The sequence below is a fragment of the Sinohyriopsis cumingii genome, chromosome 17, assembly GCF_028554795.1.
Source record: "Sinohyriopsis cumingii isolate HCF-2022 chromosome 17, ASM2855479v2, whole genome shotgun sequence".
Classification (NCBI taxonomy): domain Eukaryota; kingdom Metazoa; phylum Mollusca; class Bivalvia; order Unionida; family Unionidae; genus Sinohyriopsis; species Sinohyriopsis cumingii.
In genome coordinates, this window is record NC_142977.1 from 17,231,966 (window position 1) to 17,250,425 (window position 18,460).

The 18,460-nt window shown below is 36.0% G+C and overlaps 1 protein-coding gene across 2 annotated transcripts in view; it reads left to right on the plus strand.

The window, feature by feature from the left end:
• The window catches only part of LOC149777829 (uncharacterized), a 41,054-nt gene extending 22,939 nt beyond the window's left edge, over nt 1-18,115 (plus strand). The window contains exons 14-16 of one of the 2 annotated variants that reach the window (XM_089938268.1): nt 8,605-8,745; nt 10,481-10,654; nt 15,239-18,115. In XM_089938268.1, coding sequence (XP_089794394.1) covers nt 8,605-8,745; nt 10,481-10,654; nt 15,239-15,456 — 533 coding nt within the window. In that variant the 3' untranslated portion in view covers nt 15,457-18,115. The remainder of the gene's footprint in view (nt 1-8,604; nt 8,746-10,480; nt 10,655-15,238) is intronic. The other variant, XM_089938269.1, reaches the window with a different exon arrangement.
• Nucleotides 18,116-18,460: the final 345 nt, after the last annotated feature.

Genomic DNA, 18,460 nt, shown 5'->3' on the forward strand with positions numbered 1-18,460 from the left:
CCATTTACATGAGAATTCCCATGTGTGTCTGGACCAGCGCTATAACACTATACATCACGATACACTTATGTGCCTGGACTTAAAGTCATAAAACACAACCTAATTACATGAGGATTCTCATGTGTGTCTGGACATGCACTATAACACTATACATCAAGATACCCATATGTGCCTGGACTTAAAGTCATAAAACACAACCCATTTACATGAGAATTCCCATGTGTGTCTGGACCAGCGCTATAACATTATACATCAAGATACCCATATGTGCCTGGACTTAAAGTCATAAAACACAACCCATTTACATGAGAATTCCCATGTGTGTCTGGACCAGCGCTATAACACTATACATCACGATACACTTATTTGCCTGGACTTAAAGTCATAAAACACAACCTAATTACATGAGGATTCCCATGTGTGTCTGGACATGCACTATAACACTATACATCAATATACCCATATGTGCCTGGACTTAAAGTCATAAAACACAACCCATTTACATGAGAATTCCCATTTGTGTCTGGACCAGCGCTATAACACTATACATCAAGATACCCATATGTGCCTGGACTTAAAGTCATAAAACACAACCCATTTACATGAGAATTCCCATGTGTGTCTGGACCAGCGCTATAACACTATACATCACGATACACTTATGTGCCTGGACTTAAAGTCATTAAACACAACCTAATTACATGAGGATTCTCATGTGTGTCTGGACATGCGCTGTAACACTATACATCATGATACAGTTCTGTTCCTGCACTTAAAGTCTTTGCATAAAAAAACCTTGTGTGACCAGACTTCAACTCGTCACGGGGACATAATTTAAATATTGAATTAGATGTTTACCTTAACTTGAACGTATAAAGTTCATTTAATGTAAACCAAAATTCAGATGCGCACCTGGACTTCAACTCATACAATGCACCTCGTTTAGATTAACATTCATAAATGCTTCTGACTTGAACTCATAAAACATACATGATTTGCAGCAGGATTTACATGCACGCCGAACACGAACTATATAAAGCACACGTACGTTATAGCAAAATTCTCATTTGTACCTTGATTTATACTCTTAACACACATATAACTTACAGTAAGATTCCCAAATGTGTCTTGACATGTACTCATGACACAAACATAATTTACCTCAAGATCCCCATGTGTGCCTTGACTTGCGCTCATAAAACATATACAATTTACTTCAATATCCCTTTGAGTGCCTTGACTTTTCTTAACACATAAAATTTACGTCAAGATTCCCATGTGTTCCTTGACTTGTATTCATATGACCTGTTAAAACTAATTTTGATAAGATTTGGACGGTGTTTATCCAATGTAAAAATTTCCTTGTTGCATAGGATCATACCAATCAAACAATGCACATCGATTCAACTGATCGCAATCATCTTTTCCAACAGTTCCAGGTTTCGTGAAATATAACCATCTTTGATAAAATTCATCATATGGGGCAAGCAATATTTGTAATTCTGCATTGAAGATAATATGTTGATAGTTATTGGATTTTAGAAATTAATTCACTTTAAGCATTGAATCTAGCAATTATTATTCATGGTAACTATAGGCATTATAATTCTAAATTGTTACGTTAGGCATTGAATCTAGCAGGTAGTATGCATGCTAACTATAGGCGTTACAATTCTAAATTGTAAATATAGGCATTATAATTCTAAATTGTTACGTTTGGCATTGAATCTAGCAAGTAGTATACATGCTAACTATAGGCATTACAATTCTAAATTGTTACGTTTGGCATTGAATCTAGCAAGTACTATACATGGTAACCATAGGCATTACAATTATAAATGGTTACGTTTGGCATTGAATCTACCAAGTACTATACATGGTAACCATAGGCATTGCAATTCTAAATGGTTACGTTTGGCATTGAATCTAGCAAGTATTATGGTAACCATAGGCATTACAATTCTAAATTGTTACGTTTGGCATTAAATCTAGCAAGGATTATAAATGGTAACCATAGGCATTACAATTCTAAATTGTTACGTTTGGCATTGAATCTAGCAAGTACTATACATGGTAACCATAGGCATTACAATTCTAAATTGTTACGTTTGGCATTGAATCTAGCAAGTACTATACATGGTAACCATAGGCATTGCAATTCTCAATTGTTACGTTTGGCATTGAATCTAGCAAGTACTATACATGGTAACAATAGGCATTACAATTCTAAATTGTTACGTTTGGCATTGAATCTAGTAAGTACTATACATGGTAACCATAGGCATTACAATTCTAAATGGTTACGTTTGGCATTGAATCTAGCAAGTACTATACATGGTAACCATAGGCATTACAATTCTAAATTGTTACGTTTGGCATTGAATCTAGCAAGTACTATACATGGTAACCATAGACATTACAATTCTAAATTGTTACGTTTGGCATTGAATCTTGTAAGTATTATACATGATAACTATAGGCATTGCAATTCTAAAATGTTACGTTAGGCATGACATCAAGCAAGTTATCGACATTACAACTTTAGGCAATAAATCTAGCAAATTATCTATATTGTAATTTTAGGCTTTAAATCCAGCAAGTTATCTACGTTGTAACTTTAGGTAATAGATCTAGCACGTTATATACATTGTAAAATTAGGCAATACTTTTAACATAATATCTACATTGTACCTTTAGCATATATATATATATATATATATATATATATATATATATATATATATATATATATATATATATATACTTTAGGCAAGAAACTTAGCAAGTTATCTAAATATTAACTGTACGTTTTAAATGTATACATTGTTACTTTTAGACAATATATCTAGCACGTTATCTGCACTATAACTATAGGCAATACATCTAGCATAACTATCTGCATTGTAACGTCAGGCAGTAAATATAGCACATTTTCTTCGTTGTCATTTTAGACTGTGAATATAGTGATATCTAGATTGAAAACTCATGTGTTATATCTAACAAGTTATCTACAGTGTTGTTTTATGCATTGAATCTAGCACGTTATCTACACCGTAACAATAGGCATTTCAGTTCTACGTTCTAAATTTAGGCATTACACTCATCAAGTTATCAGAGTAATAGCTTTAAGCAATACATCTAGCAAGCTATCTACATTGTAACTTAATGCAATATATTTAGTAGTTATCTACACTGTAACTTTAGTCGTGACATACAGCAAGTCATTAACATTGTAATTTTAGCAAATACATCTAGCAAGCTATCTACATTTTGACGTTAGTTAATAGATCTAGCAATGTGTCTGTATGGTACCGTTAGGCAATGAATCTAACAAAGTATCAACATTGTAACATTAGACATTAAATATAGGAAGTTACCTACGCTGCAATTTTAAGCACTAAATATAGCACGTATTTTACATTATAACTTTAGGCACTAATTCCAGCAACGTATCTGCATTGTAACTTTAGGCATTGAATCCCTTTGCTACATTGTAACATGTGTCACAAATCTAATGCACAGAAAACAATCAAGCATTTTAACTTATATATTTCTCTTCTTGCTTTATCTGTAATGATAACAATCTTGAACTATCTGTCTTTCTAACGTAATGGTATTTTCTATCTTTGTAGTAATTAAGGCCATCTCTCTCTCTCTTTCTCTCTCTCTCAATTGTTTTAAAAGACTTGATGCATTTTCCCTCAGTTATGATTACTTCTTCCAATATTTCAGAAACATATACAAATATATCAACTTCATTTCCACAATGTCCACTGTCCTCTATCTTTAACAAACATCTTTCAAACCAAAAGAAAATAATTATCTAAATTGTATTTTGGTAGCCAATCAGAGTGGTCACTTAGTATATCAAATACAGTAACGTCAAGACAAAGAATGAAATATTAATCGTGGTTTCACGTTCATACATACGATCTCATTGGCGTAAATCTATATACGAGGTTCATCTGAGTGCGCAGGCGCTTAGGATTTTTGCATATCTATCTGTGTATGGTGTATATTATTTAATGCTGTTATGTGTCCATCGTGTACTATTGCTTATTTCCTGTTCAACGTTTTGGTGAAGTCTTTTCTCGAGAGGTTTACTATCTCCGTTTGCATTAAACCTCATTCGGATTTACTTAGATGTCTAATTCTCTTGTAAGCATGCAAACAAAAAGAACATGACAAAGTCATACAAATCTATATAGTTGATGTCGAAAATTATACTTATTGGCATTTCTTTTAAATTAATTACTTTAAGAATTTTAGCAATAATTTTGTTTACATTTTGCCTATTCATCCTCTTTAATTAATTGGATTGTCTGAAATAAATAGGGTTGTGGTCTCCTACCCATTTTATTTAGAATGACTGCATCAAGAAAGGAAGTGCTGAATTTAATTTAATATACATCATCTTGTTTTGAGGAAACAGCACAATAAATCCGGAAATATTTCACTGTCGAGCTATTATGCTTATCAACAGGTAATCTCACTTTTGACTATCTTCAAATTACAGATATTTCCATTAAAATTCCTTTATCTAACATGTTTATCACGCGGCCATACTTAGTAAACCACGCACACTGTGCAACAGTTATTTATCTATACAACACCAGCAGACAACATTTGCTACAATACTTCAATTTGACAGGTCCATTAAAGATTTTAATTTGTAAAATGAAGTATCTTATCTAGAAATGATCAGAGTAGTACAACTTTTTTTGAGTACTGGCTTTGGAATTTTGCAACGACCTTAAGTCGTTTAAGATGTACAATTGCAATAAGTTAATTATTTCCCAGAAATTATATTACCGTTTTCAGTAGACCTGTGTTAATACATTTACATGTCTAGTTCTATTGTAGGAAAGAAAAAAAATAATCAAAATAAGATGACAATTTCATACAAATCTGAATTTTTCGTAGCAAAATTTTTTATACTTATTGGCATTGCTCTTAATTTAATCTCTTTCAGAATTTTAGCAATATTTTTGTTCAAATTATGTATAGTCGGCGTCTTTAATCTTTCTTTTATTGCTTGAAAAGGTATTAAATGGGGTTGCAGTCCTTTTCTCATTTAATTTAACATGGCTGCATCAGGTATTGAGGTGTTCAATTTCATTTAGTGCGTGCCAGCAGCACAATGAATACGGAAATACGTCACCGTCAGGCTAGTTTACCTCGCGACAGTTTTCTCACCTTTGCCTAATTTGGAACTACATATATTTCTGTCGGTATTCCTATATCGTATACGTTGATGATGCGGACTTACTAAAGCATTTGCAACAGTTATTCGTGTAGACGATATCTGTACCAGCATTTCAGTTTCCAGTAAGTGTGAAATGAAGGATGGCTCATATAACATTTCTAAGAGTAGTACAGACCTTGGCGTACTGGAGATGAAATTTCCGTATCTTAACTGATTAAAGATATACAGTTACAAAAATGAATTATTGGTCAGAACGACTGTTTACTTCTTATACGTGAAACTTTAAAAAAGTGGGATTTTGTATCGAACAAATGCAAAACATTGCTATCTTGGAATTATAATCTTCAAGAACAGGGTTTCCAATAACATTCTGCATTGTTCGCTAGAAAATACTGTTAATGAAGCGCTAATCTATACCAACCATAGCCATAGTCAGTGTTCAGTCACTGCAAGTAACGAATTCATGTACCATTGATCCCGATATCGCTTAAGTTTGGAATGAATTTACTCTGGGTTACAGTCATTTCATACTTCTTATTATAAAGCGAATCGCGACTACATAAGGGCGGAAAAGAGAGTGATGGTAAATGAGTGTTTTGGAATACTTGCCAAGCAGAACAAAGTTGATTCTTTCAAGAAATATATTGCCATAAGAACAAAAGAAGGTCCTGTTTCAGCTAATCTATTGATTTCGGAAAAGACATAGATCGTAAGTGTCTGTTTCGTTGCATATGTTGGGTGGATTCTTACGTAATAATAGTCATTAAGAAACAGAGATCATTGTAAAACGTTGAAAGTCCTGAAACATGAATAATGTCTGTCAAGTCAATATTTAAAAATGGATCGGTATCAGTTAAAAATGTAATTTATTGCAGAAAGCCAAACTGGCTTATAATTGTCAAGAAGTTGTGGTATATTAAAATCGCTACTTTTGACGAACGGTCCAATTAATAAAAATAAGAAAAAGGAATAACAAGAAGAAGAATAATGGAGTTGGTAGTTTCATTATTCTTAGTTACATTTGCTTTTTTTTAGATGTTTATGGAATTTGTCCTTTTCTTCCGATTAGTACACCACATAATTCGTTATCGAGTTCAAGTTAACAGGGACTCATTTACGGTGCGCATTTCTCTTGACTACGGGATAAAATACAGACTGTGAAACTGACAAATTTCCCTTTGACTACAGGAAACTATATAGACCCTAAAAATTGTACCATTGAAACGAGATTGATATCCAGAACGTGCTCAAAGACAATGCCAAAACGAGATTGGAATCCAGAACGTGCTCAAAGAAAATGCCAAAACGATATTGGTATCCAGAAGTGTTCGAAGAAAATGCCAAAACGAGACTGGAATGCAGAACGTGCTCAAAGAAAGTGCCAAAACGAGATTGGAATCCAGAACGTGCTCAAAGAAAATTCCAAAACGAGATTGGAATCCAGAACGTGCTCAAAGAAAATACCAAAACGATATTGGTATTCAGAAGCGTTCAAAGAAAATGCCAAAACGAGATTGGAATCCAGAACGTGCTCAAAGAAAATGTCAAAACGAGATTGGAATCCAGAACGTGCTCAAAGAAAATGCCAAAACTGAAAGTGCCATTAAGAAATGCAGAACAATGTATGACAGAAGAAAATGGAGGAACGTGAATTATTTCATGAATGGATTTTACAAAATAGCTATTTCCAGGCTGCCGTTAATGTTACACATCGGTAACCCTTTCTAGCGATCATTCCTAGCAGACTCTTTACACATACAAACAAGTTTTACTCCTTAGACGCCATGCCATTATTCCTGTCAACGTGATTACACAGCCACAATTGCTTGTATTTGTAGAACTATTATTTGACCAAAAACCCTCTTCAGCTATATTGTTACATTTATTTCAGTCGTAATTCGTTCTACTGTGGTCGCAGCTAGGGACAGGTTATAAAAGACCAAGCACACTATGCTGAAATCTCGTAACACCATCAACATTCTCCGAGATTGTTGGTATAATCTGTTATGAATTTACAGTTCGTTGTTATTGATAGATTCGCAGATGGAATTAAATTTATAAGAGACATGAAGGATTTAACAGACAATATCGTGTGGAGATAAATAGATAGGTAGGCAGTCATGTACGTCTGAATGTCTGTCTGTCCGTCTGCATGTATGTATTATGTATGCATGTTTGTATGTGGGGGGTAGGCATGGCACTCTCATGTATGTATGTATGTATGTATGTATGTGGGGTGTAGGCATGCCTGCATGTATATGTGTATGTAGGTAGGTAGGTAGAAAGGTAGGTAGGCAGTTAGATATAGGGTTTAAAAGCACGTCAAAAATTATTAAAGTCTTCGCCAAACCCATTCGTAGCATGCATACACATGCCTTTTCAGATTTTTATAAAGAAACGATTAGTATGAAGTATATCATAAAAATATACGAAACGTGGACATATACATAGAAGGTGAACACTGCGTCGTCTGCATCCAATGATTTTAATTTCAATTATAATATCTACAACAACAAAAATGTTGAAGAAAACAAAGGGTAAAATATGCTCTTAAATATCAATACAAGCACATTAAATAGTTACAAGAATAATAGATTTATTATTACCAATGCATACAAGTTAACTCACGACGCAAATATGTAGGCCGTGTTAGTACAGAAACCTCCGTTTGGTTTGAAACGCAACGAGAGATGAAAGTGTTAGTGACTCCCTAGCGACAGTCGAGTTCTAAACTATAAACGCATCAATAAAATGACGAAGTTTTATGCATTTTAATTTTCTTCACGTCTTTCCTTTTCAACACTGGAATGAAGGGAGGCATAAACTGCCGGGTGGGTGGGGTGGCAAATATAGTAGCTTTGCAGCGCAAATAAAAGTTCAACTTTAAGTCACATCGCTACGATGTCTGCAGTGACAGTTTATAATGATGCTTACCGCTGGGGCACCATGCCGCAGACAAGTTGCATCATGTCCCAGTCAGTCACATGATCCTGACACGAGGCCGACCAGTCCTAATACTAACCTCTTAATGCTGAGCGCATAGAGAGGCAGTTGTTAGTACCAGTTTATAAGTCTTTTGTATGACTCGGCCAGGAAGCGAAACTGCGACCTCCCGCATCCGAGGCTGATATAAAATCTAAAGATATTGAAAGGAATTAAATAAAAGTGCGCATAAAATGAAAGCTAAAGGTAAAAATATATGATTAATTTAATCATCGATAAGGTAAAATATAACACTTAAATACAATCACTGTTATAGTATAACACATCCTTTCATGGCAAAGACAAACTATATAATATCTGGGTTTGTAAAGTAGGGTTTTATGGTGTGTTGGCAATACAAATATATTGAGATATGTAATTTCGAGAAGCTTATGTCACTAATATCGCAATTACAGCTGCATGTGTCCTATGCCAAACACTGACACCTAGAATACAGCAGCACGGAATTCTTTTGCACGAGGCACTGGAAATTCTGTGGAGTATATTTCCCCCCGAGGGATGTGTTTTAGCATGTGAAATCCATTCAAAATTGGCCGGTAGGTCTCTCTCTCTTTTTCTCTCTTTCTCTCTCTCTCTCTCTCGTAGATATCTCGGCTTAATAAGCGTTGATGCTCCCCACAACCGACAACAGATCGGTTCCAAAGTATTGTCCGCTTTAGACAGTTGAAATTAATATTATGCTAATCAGCCAATACAGGTATACATGACCTGTCTACGAATGATGTCAGTGTACCAATGAGAGAACAACTGTAGCCATAGTCCGTTTACGACTTTCGGAGAACACGTTGTTCCTAGAGTGTATTTGCGACTTTTGTAAACACATTGCCACTTACTGCGCTTTTTCTTGCGAGACTTATAAAGATTGATCAAATGTATTGCACAGATTGTTCTCCAGCCTAAATTTATGATTTTTGTATTATATGTTTATATCGCTGAACTTGGAACGTGTGTGTTCTTCATTTCACGGGTCTGACGTTTCAAGGCTCTGCTCCTTTCACAAAAGGGTTCGTCGATTTGTCTATGCATGTGGTCAAATTCATACTCATTTACTCTCTTAGATATCAACTATACAGTCAGTACTATAACTTCCTACCAAACGACCTTTCTAAATCTAAGAAAATATTTACAGTACGGCATCAAAGGGTGAAACAAACAAAGATAAATATGCCTGTAATATTAAGCTCTAATTCGAGTCTCTAAGTCATATTTATCTATTACAAATGTACAGTTTAAGTATATATTTAGAGTCGCATACTATGTCATATTTATGTGAAACGAATTTGCAGTTTGAGTGCATATTTCAGTGTTGTATACTGTGACATATGGATGAAATACAATTGTGCATTTCTAGCTTCTATGTCACTTCCTCCTACTATGATATATTGATGTAATATGAATGTGCAGTTCGAGTTTCTGTTTCACTTCCTCATACTATGATATACTGATGTAGTATGAATGTGCAGTTCGAGTTTCTATGTCACTTCCTCATACTATGATATACTGATGTAATATGAATGTGCAGTTCGAGTTTCTGTTTCACATATTTGGACATCTTTATGCAATAGAAATGTACAGCTCGAGTTTCTCCGGTACACAAGTTCATATTTATCATCGTCATATCTTTTTCCATAACTCGATTTCAATGTCCATCATTATTTTAAACTAGAGAGACAGTATAATTCTTACAAATTAAGCTAGTATTTTTTTTTTATGCGAAAGACGTATCAACCCATCTTCCACTGCAGTCTAAACACGTATCCTCCCCTCTTTCCACTGCTGACCAAACAATCTTAAGTAAAAGAATTTTAAAACGTCTGGACAATTTGCAAATTTGTAAATTAATAACTTAAAATATTTCCAGACCATCTACATATGCATGCAAATACCATATTGTATTATTCGTTTTTGACTTTTTTTTTTAACTGAGGTAAGTCAAGATCCAAAGGGTTTCAAAATATGTAAATATTTTAATTCAGTTTTTGTAATCCACTGTAGTTTAATCAGGTCACCTATACACGGATATAAATATGTCAGTCAAATTGCATTTGCCTGTTCTTGTTCAATCTACCTAGTAAGCGTCTGACGACATGCGAACGAAAGAAAGAACGGAAGATCATGCCAAAATCAAGCATCGGGTGTATACGATGAATATATGTTAAGAATGATTCCCATTAAGTTCGTTCGCTTTGAAGGTGATGGACAGAAATATACTAGTTAGAATCCAGGCTTTCTGATTTATGGGCTATAAATCGTTACATGTTTTTACTTTAGATACGGACAAAAGTGCCACTTTCCAGAAAGATGTCCACCGTCCCCTATTGCAGTCCGAAGCTTTGGATATTGTATGGATGATTTATCCACCTGCAGCGTCTGGTCTTTCTGATATCCGGACTTCAAGATGGATCCGACCAATCAGCGACGGACAGGAAGCATGGTCTTTGCTAGGTAAGTAAAACTGGTTGGAAACAGGAACTAAAACATTTTCAAAGAAACCACCAACATAAAGAGAAGGCCTAATCGAGTCTGATATTGCCCGCGTGATTTGCATGATTTAACAATTGACATTTTATTAAGCAGGTTTATGTAGTTTTTGAGAACGTTAAGTGAAATATCTAGCAATATTTATACCATGTTAATTTCATCTATTGTTTCTCTAGTCAACAACATTTGCTTCCAAAGAATCTTGGTCAGAAGATAGTTTTCTGAAGAAATTTCTTCCATATATATTTGTTGTATATGCAATAAACCACAATTACTAGTTTATTTCTGTCGTCACCTATGTGCGATGCCACATTAGCACCAGTTGTCAAATACTTAATGACCCTTGAACTAGGACGCCTTTATCAATGTGGGTCAAATTATCAGTATAACCACTCAATATGTAGTTGTGGAACATTCGAATCACCAACACAGTATTCCATCTGCCAAACCAGGTCTTGGATGCATCCACGCTCCAGCCATTAGCATCTTATTAACTACGCCATCGTCAAGAGATGAGACATACAGGATGTTCGAGTGACTGGCCCTAAGAAGTGTAAAATGTCCGACTGACCACAGGCTCAAAATATTCCAACTCAATATTTAGATTCAGCCTAGCAGATGACCACAAGACCAACAAGTGCCCATAAATCTTCATGTTGCCAACTTGACAAATAGAAACTGTGATACGTACATCTTTTGAAGAACAGTGCAGCTAGCTGGATACAATGGATACAAAGTACGAGAATGGTGAGGAAATATGGGCATCCTTTTGAGACTGTGTACTCACTTGCGTCTGAGACCCGCCGTCAAATCACATTTAAACGTCAAGTAAATATCAGAATTGGTTTGATGAGAACGATGCTGCAAAACAGAGACTATTGAATGAGAAACATCGGCTACAGATGACTTATCTTGAAGACAACATTTCATCACCCATGACGGCAATCTAACCAACACCAAAAGGACATTTCAGTACAAACTGAGGGAGTTACAAGACTCACTTTTGAGGAATTAGCAGCTGTGGTTCAGTTCTACGTAGGCACTAATGATATGAAGAACTTCTATGACGATTTGAAGACAATCTATGCGCCAACGTCATCAGAAACATCTCCTATACTGATTGATGACAGAGCCACACTGCTCGATGAAAAAGAGAAGATACTTCAAAGATAGACAATACACTTCAGCAGCATCCTAAATCAACAATCATCGATCACCGAGGAGGTAAATGATCGACTGTCCTAAATGAAAATCAACATATAACTTGCTGATCCTTCAGAGATGTAAAACCAGTGAAAGCAATGCACCTGCTGTAAAATGGCAAATCACTCAGAGCAGGTGATAAGCATAATCCCATTAATCCGGAGGCTGGCACGGGGCAAACAAAATGGCTGGACTCTGCAAACAATGCGGACTCGGGGAACTGTACCCAAGAAGTTCAAAGATGCATTCATCGTCCACTTGAACAAGAGATAAGGCAACATACAATCATGCGACAATCATCGGGAGAGAAAGTCAAGGTGGCTCCAAGAAAGGACGGGGGACGACATACACGGTGTTTTTTGCAGCTCGTCAACTCTGTAAGAGATGCCAAGAATAGAACTAGAACCTGTACACGACAGTCATCGACCTGACAGAAAACATTGATATAGTCAGCCGTGGAGTATTTTTGAAGATCATGACAAAATGGTGTTCCCCAAAGAAAATTGATCTTGAGAGGTTCTGCGATTTTATAATAGAACATTTTCTCGTGTGGTAAATTACATTGAATCATCTGAACTTTTTTCAGTCACCAATGTCGTCAAGCATGGTTGTTGTTGCCCAAACCCTCTTCTGTATGATGTTCTACGCCATACTTACTGAGGTCATCCGTGACTATACCACCAAGAATTGCATCAGAGACCGGGCTGATTGTAGGCTGTTCAGTCTGAGAAGACTAAAGGCGAAGACGAGGTCTCGGGAAGTGACGGTTCATAATCTCATATTTGCTGACAACTGTTTCCTGAAAGCCAAATTTGAGCCTGACATGGAACACAGCACTTATCATTTCTCTTCAGCTTGTGACAATTTCGGTCTCAGAATTAGTACCATGAAGACACTCACCAGGAAAGCCTTCTGTAGAGCTTACTATAACAATAAATGACCACATCCTCGTGGCTGTAGACTAGTTCTCCTAACTTTGCAGCACAGTCATGTGCAGTCTATATCGATGATGAAACCAACGCAGCAATTGCAAAATCATGTGTGGATTTTCGCATTATACCTGCGAATGTGTGGAAGCGCAGAGGTATCAGTCAACGCACAAATTTTAAGGTATTCTAAGCCATTGTTGCGAATTATATTTTACGCTTCGGAAACATAGACCTTGTACAAACGCCAGGTTAAGACTTTAAATCTTTTTCACGCTGGTTGCTTGAGGAACCTGTTGTGGATAAAATCGCAGTACAGGGTCCCAGAAACCTAGGTTCTTATACGAGCAGGCATTCCAAGTATCCACACTCTGCTGCTGAAATCACAGATGGGATGGGTAGGACGCATCACCATGACACCAGAAGAGGTATTACCAAAGAAAATCTTCTACGGCCTGAAAGGGGGAAGGTGATCTTAGGTTGGTCAGAATGAACGCTTAAAAGAGTCCCACAAGTCAACTTTGAAGCACTTCAACATCGACCCAGAGTCATGGGAAGATCTCACATAGGATCGAACCGCCTGCCGGAGTCTCATCCATACTGGAGCTACACATTATGTATGGAGTAGAACTGCTGGTGAATGGCAGAAGTGTGAGCAGCGTAGATCTCAGAAAAGCAGCAAGTCCAATATTGATAAAGCAAACCCAAACAGCATATCAATTCAAGCGTGACACATACAATTCAGGGCATAAATTGGTGTGATCAGCCACTCACGTACTTACAAAAACCAAAACCAGTTAGTGATGTCATTGTCATCTTGAAACTCGTAGGACGAGCAGCAATGTGTCATTCGTCCTGTGATGTGGTTGAATCGTGACAGAATCTGCTCATACATATGAACTTTAAAGCATATATCTTTGCCTCTGTTATTGATTCCTGACTATGGCCGCATTATTTATATTACATAAAACACAGCTGATCAGATAACTTGCAACATTCCCATTTTATCTTGAGACACTCACGTGTATATTCACTTGTTTGGTGGAGATGCAGGGTTGCTTTGAGGACTAGCTGTTGTGAAAATCACGCTAAAATTTAAACTTAGCGCAACATAAATCCTGCAAAAGTAAATGAAGAACACACATGATCATGAATCTTGTGAGATTTATTTCTTAAAATTGTCTATTTTACCTGCTTTGCTCCTGTACATTGTTGCAATTATGGACAGGCATTTCAGTAGGTTGAACAGCGATAGCACGAGAAGAGTGCCATATTTGGCTGCATTAACATTCATGTATATTTAATAAAACTTATATGCTTAATCAAAGTCAGCTGATTGTAATTAGTAGGCATATTCGTTTCATAACAATTAGCACCCCTGTTTCAATCGATTTTGGCATTCCTCTTGGAACATCGTTCTTCAAAGAACTTCAAATAAGCTCATCATAGTGTGAAAATCGCAACCACCAGATTGTGCTTTGATGTGCTTCAATAACAAAAAAGTCTTGGTATGAGGGGCTTAAATCCTTTTCTCATGACAAGAGAGACGCAAGATGGCGGACAGTATTTATCAACAAATGGAAAGCTAGTTTGGTCAAGCAGAGATTCTAACTCAAGCAGACAGAGGTTAAATGCGTGCATTATTTCTAAAGTTAAGCGCCTTAGGCCACTCGGTCACTGGGGGCCTCAGGTGAATGAACCAGTCTATGTAGATAGAATACGAACAAATTGGGTAGGCTCTAAGCGTGCTAAAGTGCTTACATTGGGTGAAAAATATATGATATACTCTTGAAAATTTGGCCTCATGTCTTCCTGTCGATGCCATAAGTTAAGAGCATTGATTGTTATAGCAACGAGAACTCAACCATCCATCATCATACTTATCAGGTTCGACAGTTTTGATTGTCAGACTACCATTAACTGGTATCACGTGACAATTGGTTTTTCATATACCTCCGTGCTAACGTTTGTGAAATAAGTATACTTTCTATCCTACTTCAGCATGCGTTTCACATGCTATCATAGAGAGAAATATTTGATTGTCAATTTGACAAGGACATTACCGGATACGCCATTCCATACAAGGGAGATAACTGTGCTGGAACTTAGTAGAGAAAGAGTTATCCAGTCACTACAGATACATCTTGAAAGACGTGTTGAATTGTTTTTAAATTATAAAAATACAAAACATGATCTAGATATGAATTAATATAACCTCACACATTGCCAAGAGACTCAACTTTTTATACCTGACAGAAACTACAACTATTACATAATGCACCAATCACGGTTATTGTTGTTTATTTCCAAATAGAATGTTCACAACTCATTAATCTCCTCCCCCCTGGGATTGTTCAATAGGTACAGTTAAAGTATTACCAGATGTTGGCGCCATTCACAATTCTTATACTTATTTCAGATGAGAAAATAATCAAAGAGACCGATTTTCGGACTTGTCTGAGGCTAGTGATCAAATCTAAACTGGCTAGGAATGGCTTGATTGAGGTCCCCGCCGATGTTCGCGCTGGGGTAGAGGAGGTGAAAAATCCCGAAGAAGCACTGAGGATAGTGGAGAACTTTATAAAAAGCAGGAAGGAAAAGATCAAGGAAAAGCGTTTGGATCTCACACAAAAATAACATAACAAGGAAAGTACAAATGAGACCCAACACAGACTGTGTAATACTCCTCTTCCACAAACAACAGTTTTCACATGTTTATATGAATTAATGATGACGGCCTATCAACTTCCTACAAGAACGTCGCTCATGGGATACTTTTGTTTCGAAAATAATTAGGATTGAGACTAAACTAAAACTTAACAACATTACATATTTGCCTTATGCACATGTATAATCTGTTGGCTTTATGCACATGTATTATATATTTACCTTATGTACGTGTATTATCTATAGACCTTACGCTCGTTTATAATTTGTTGACTTTATGTACATGTATTATCTATTTACCTTATGCACGTATATTATCTATAGACCTTACGCACGTGTATGTTCAAACATTTTCTACACATGTGGAAGATTTCCTTGATATTTTAACTTTGCTTCTCTTAATTCATGCGCAGGAAGCTAAAATGAGAGTGAGACAATGACATTATTTTTTTCACATTTTACAAATTTACCAGTATATTCCCTTTAAGTGAGAATGAGTGTCACGTCTTTAATTATTTATGTCAGAAATATGGGGGCCTTTTATCGTTTAAATGCTAGCGATCAGGTTCAATGATGGCTTGTTCCATGATGTGACAGTAGGGTTGGTGACCAATCCGGAAAGTATTGGCTCCAGTTTCATAATGTGGCGGTAGGGAAGATGACCAATACGGAAAGTACTGGCTCCAGTTTCATGAAGTGGCGGTAGGGTAGGTGACCAATCCGAAAATTATTGGCTCCAGTTTCATAATGTGGCGGTAGGGAAGATGACCAATACGAAAAGTACTGGCTTCAGTTTCATAAAGTGGCGGTAAGGTTGGTGACCAATCCGGAAAGCATCAGGACCTTAGAAATACTACGTCGAAGAGAAAATTCGAGAATCTCAATAAATAGCATTTTCATTTCACGAAGGAATAGAACTATGACAAAATTTACTACCTATACCTAATACTGGCAGGCCTTATTCACACGTATACTTAAAGACCTTTCTTCATTTGTAACACATAATAAAGACAGTTTCATCTTTCTACTTGTATTTAAACTACATGACTCAATTTTATAAGAAGCCTTAAACAGAGGAATAACATTTATTTCGTATACCACAAAATTATTGTAATATTCAAAGCTCAACGAAAGTAAGGCAATTGCTTGTTCAGCAAATGATATGCGGATGTAAACACCTGTGATGGGACAACTAAAGGACGAATATGTATCGTCATTGTTCTTCTGTTGTGCGTCAAGGTTGCATTAGGTCACCATTTCTTTTATCTTGAATTCCAAGTGCATTGCCATTGGCAGTTATAGTGTAAACATAAACGGTATATTTAAGCTGTATGTTGTTATACTCCTGTTATTGAAACGCGAACTGAAATGCAGCGCTTACTTAATCGACTTGAACCTTATGGTGATGAATGGGAAAGGTTCATTTGAATAAAACAAATGCGGTTGTTCTCTTCACGAGGTGGCTCGTATAACTGCCAAAACAACCTATCTGAGGAAGCATTTAAGGTCTTATTTGCAGTCAAATGCAAGTTGCTTATCGTGTAAATTATCAAAAGACACAACGTTTAAAAGCGTTATGCTAAGATACTGCCTGTTCTCTCGTATGGAACTGAAATGGGGGGCTTTAATAATGCGTTTTATATTGCAGTGAATATGTATTGAAACTTACAAACTCTACAGCAAACAGTTATGCTATGGGTGAAATAGGAAGAGATAGTCTTCGATCAGCCTACGTTAAGAAGCCAGTAAAATGCTACTTGAACATACTCTAAATGTCTCACTTTGGAAAATATGTTCTAATATGCGACTGCAATGAACGCCATCATCGGGTTGTAAGATATGGGCTAATAAAAGAAATTATATACTTATTTCTCGTGGTTTTGGAGAGGCTTTGTACAACCTTGCTGTACGAGAGAAACTAATATTTACGAAATAGTTCAGGAAAAGAACTGTTTTAACTGTGTAGTAAACTTTGTTTATCTTAATATATCACTGAATTGCAGTGGATAAGTTCTTATCTGCCCATAAAAATGAGTAAAAAACCGATGTTGAATATAAGATATAAAATTTGTATTATATACACTCAAGTTTTGAAAGGTACTCAATGATTAAAGCAATATAAGCTATAGCGAATAATAAAGCAATAGCTTATTCTTAGTTCATGTGTAAAATTATCTCTCATTCACATGTTCTGTACAACTTGTGTAGTAATTGGGATCTGTAGACTACATGGCATTACCTCAATAAACAAACAAAAACAAAGAAGACAAAAATAGCCATTGAATCAAAAAGTCCTTTCGTATGTGAACGTTGGACCTTTCAGTTGTATTGTAAACTACAATTTACCAAACTTTTTCTGAAAGCACTTCAGATGAGAAATTTATCTGCTTTGCAAAGTAGAAGTAAACGTAAATTTGTACTCCAAGAATCTTGTAATTTTAACTCTTGTTATCAGTGCAGATATCTATCTATCTATCTATCTATATATCTATCTATCTATCTATCTATCTATCTATCTATCTATCTATCTGTTAATCTGTGCTTATGTTTTGTTAATGGTACATGTATCATGTAGTTTAGACCAGCGGCCAACATTCTTTCAATAAAGGAGACTTCTATTGATACTGAATACGTTCATTGTTTCTGAAACATTTTGCAAACATCTATCATACCACTACTGGACTCAATCTAAATCGATTTGCACGACAGTGCCAAACATAACTTTTAAATTTCACACCACTAAATGCTTCTTATGAAGCGAAGATTATTGTCGTACTTTCATATTCAAGACAGAAAGAAGGTCAAGAAGACTGTTGACTTATCCGCAGTTGTTGATCACTTCCATAACGACCATGAAAGGTGTAACAGTGGTTCCACGCTGATATTTGCACAGGGGTTGAGGAGATCAAAAATCCCAACGATAATAGATGACTGTTTAAATCTAAAAAGAGATCTAGAAATCATTTATTATACC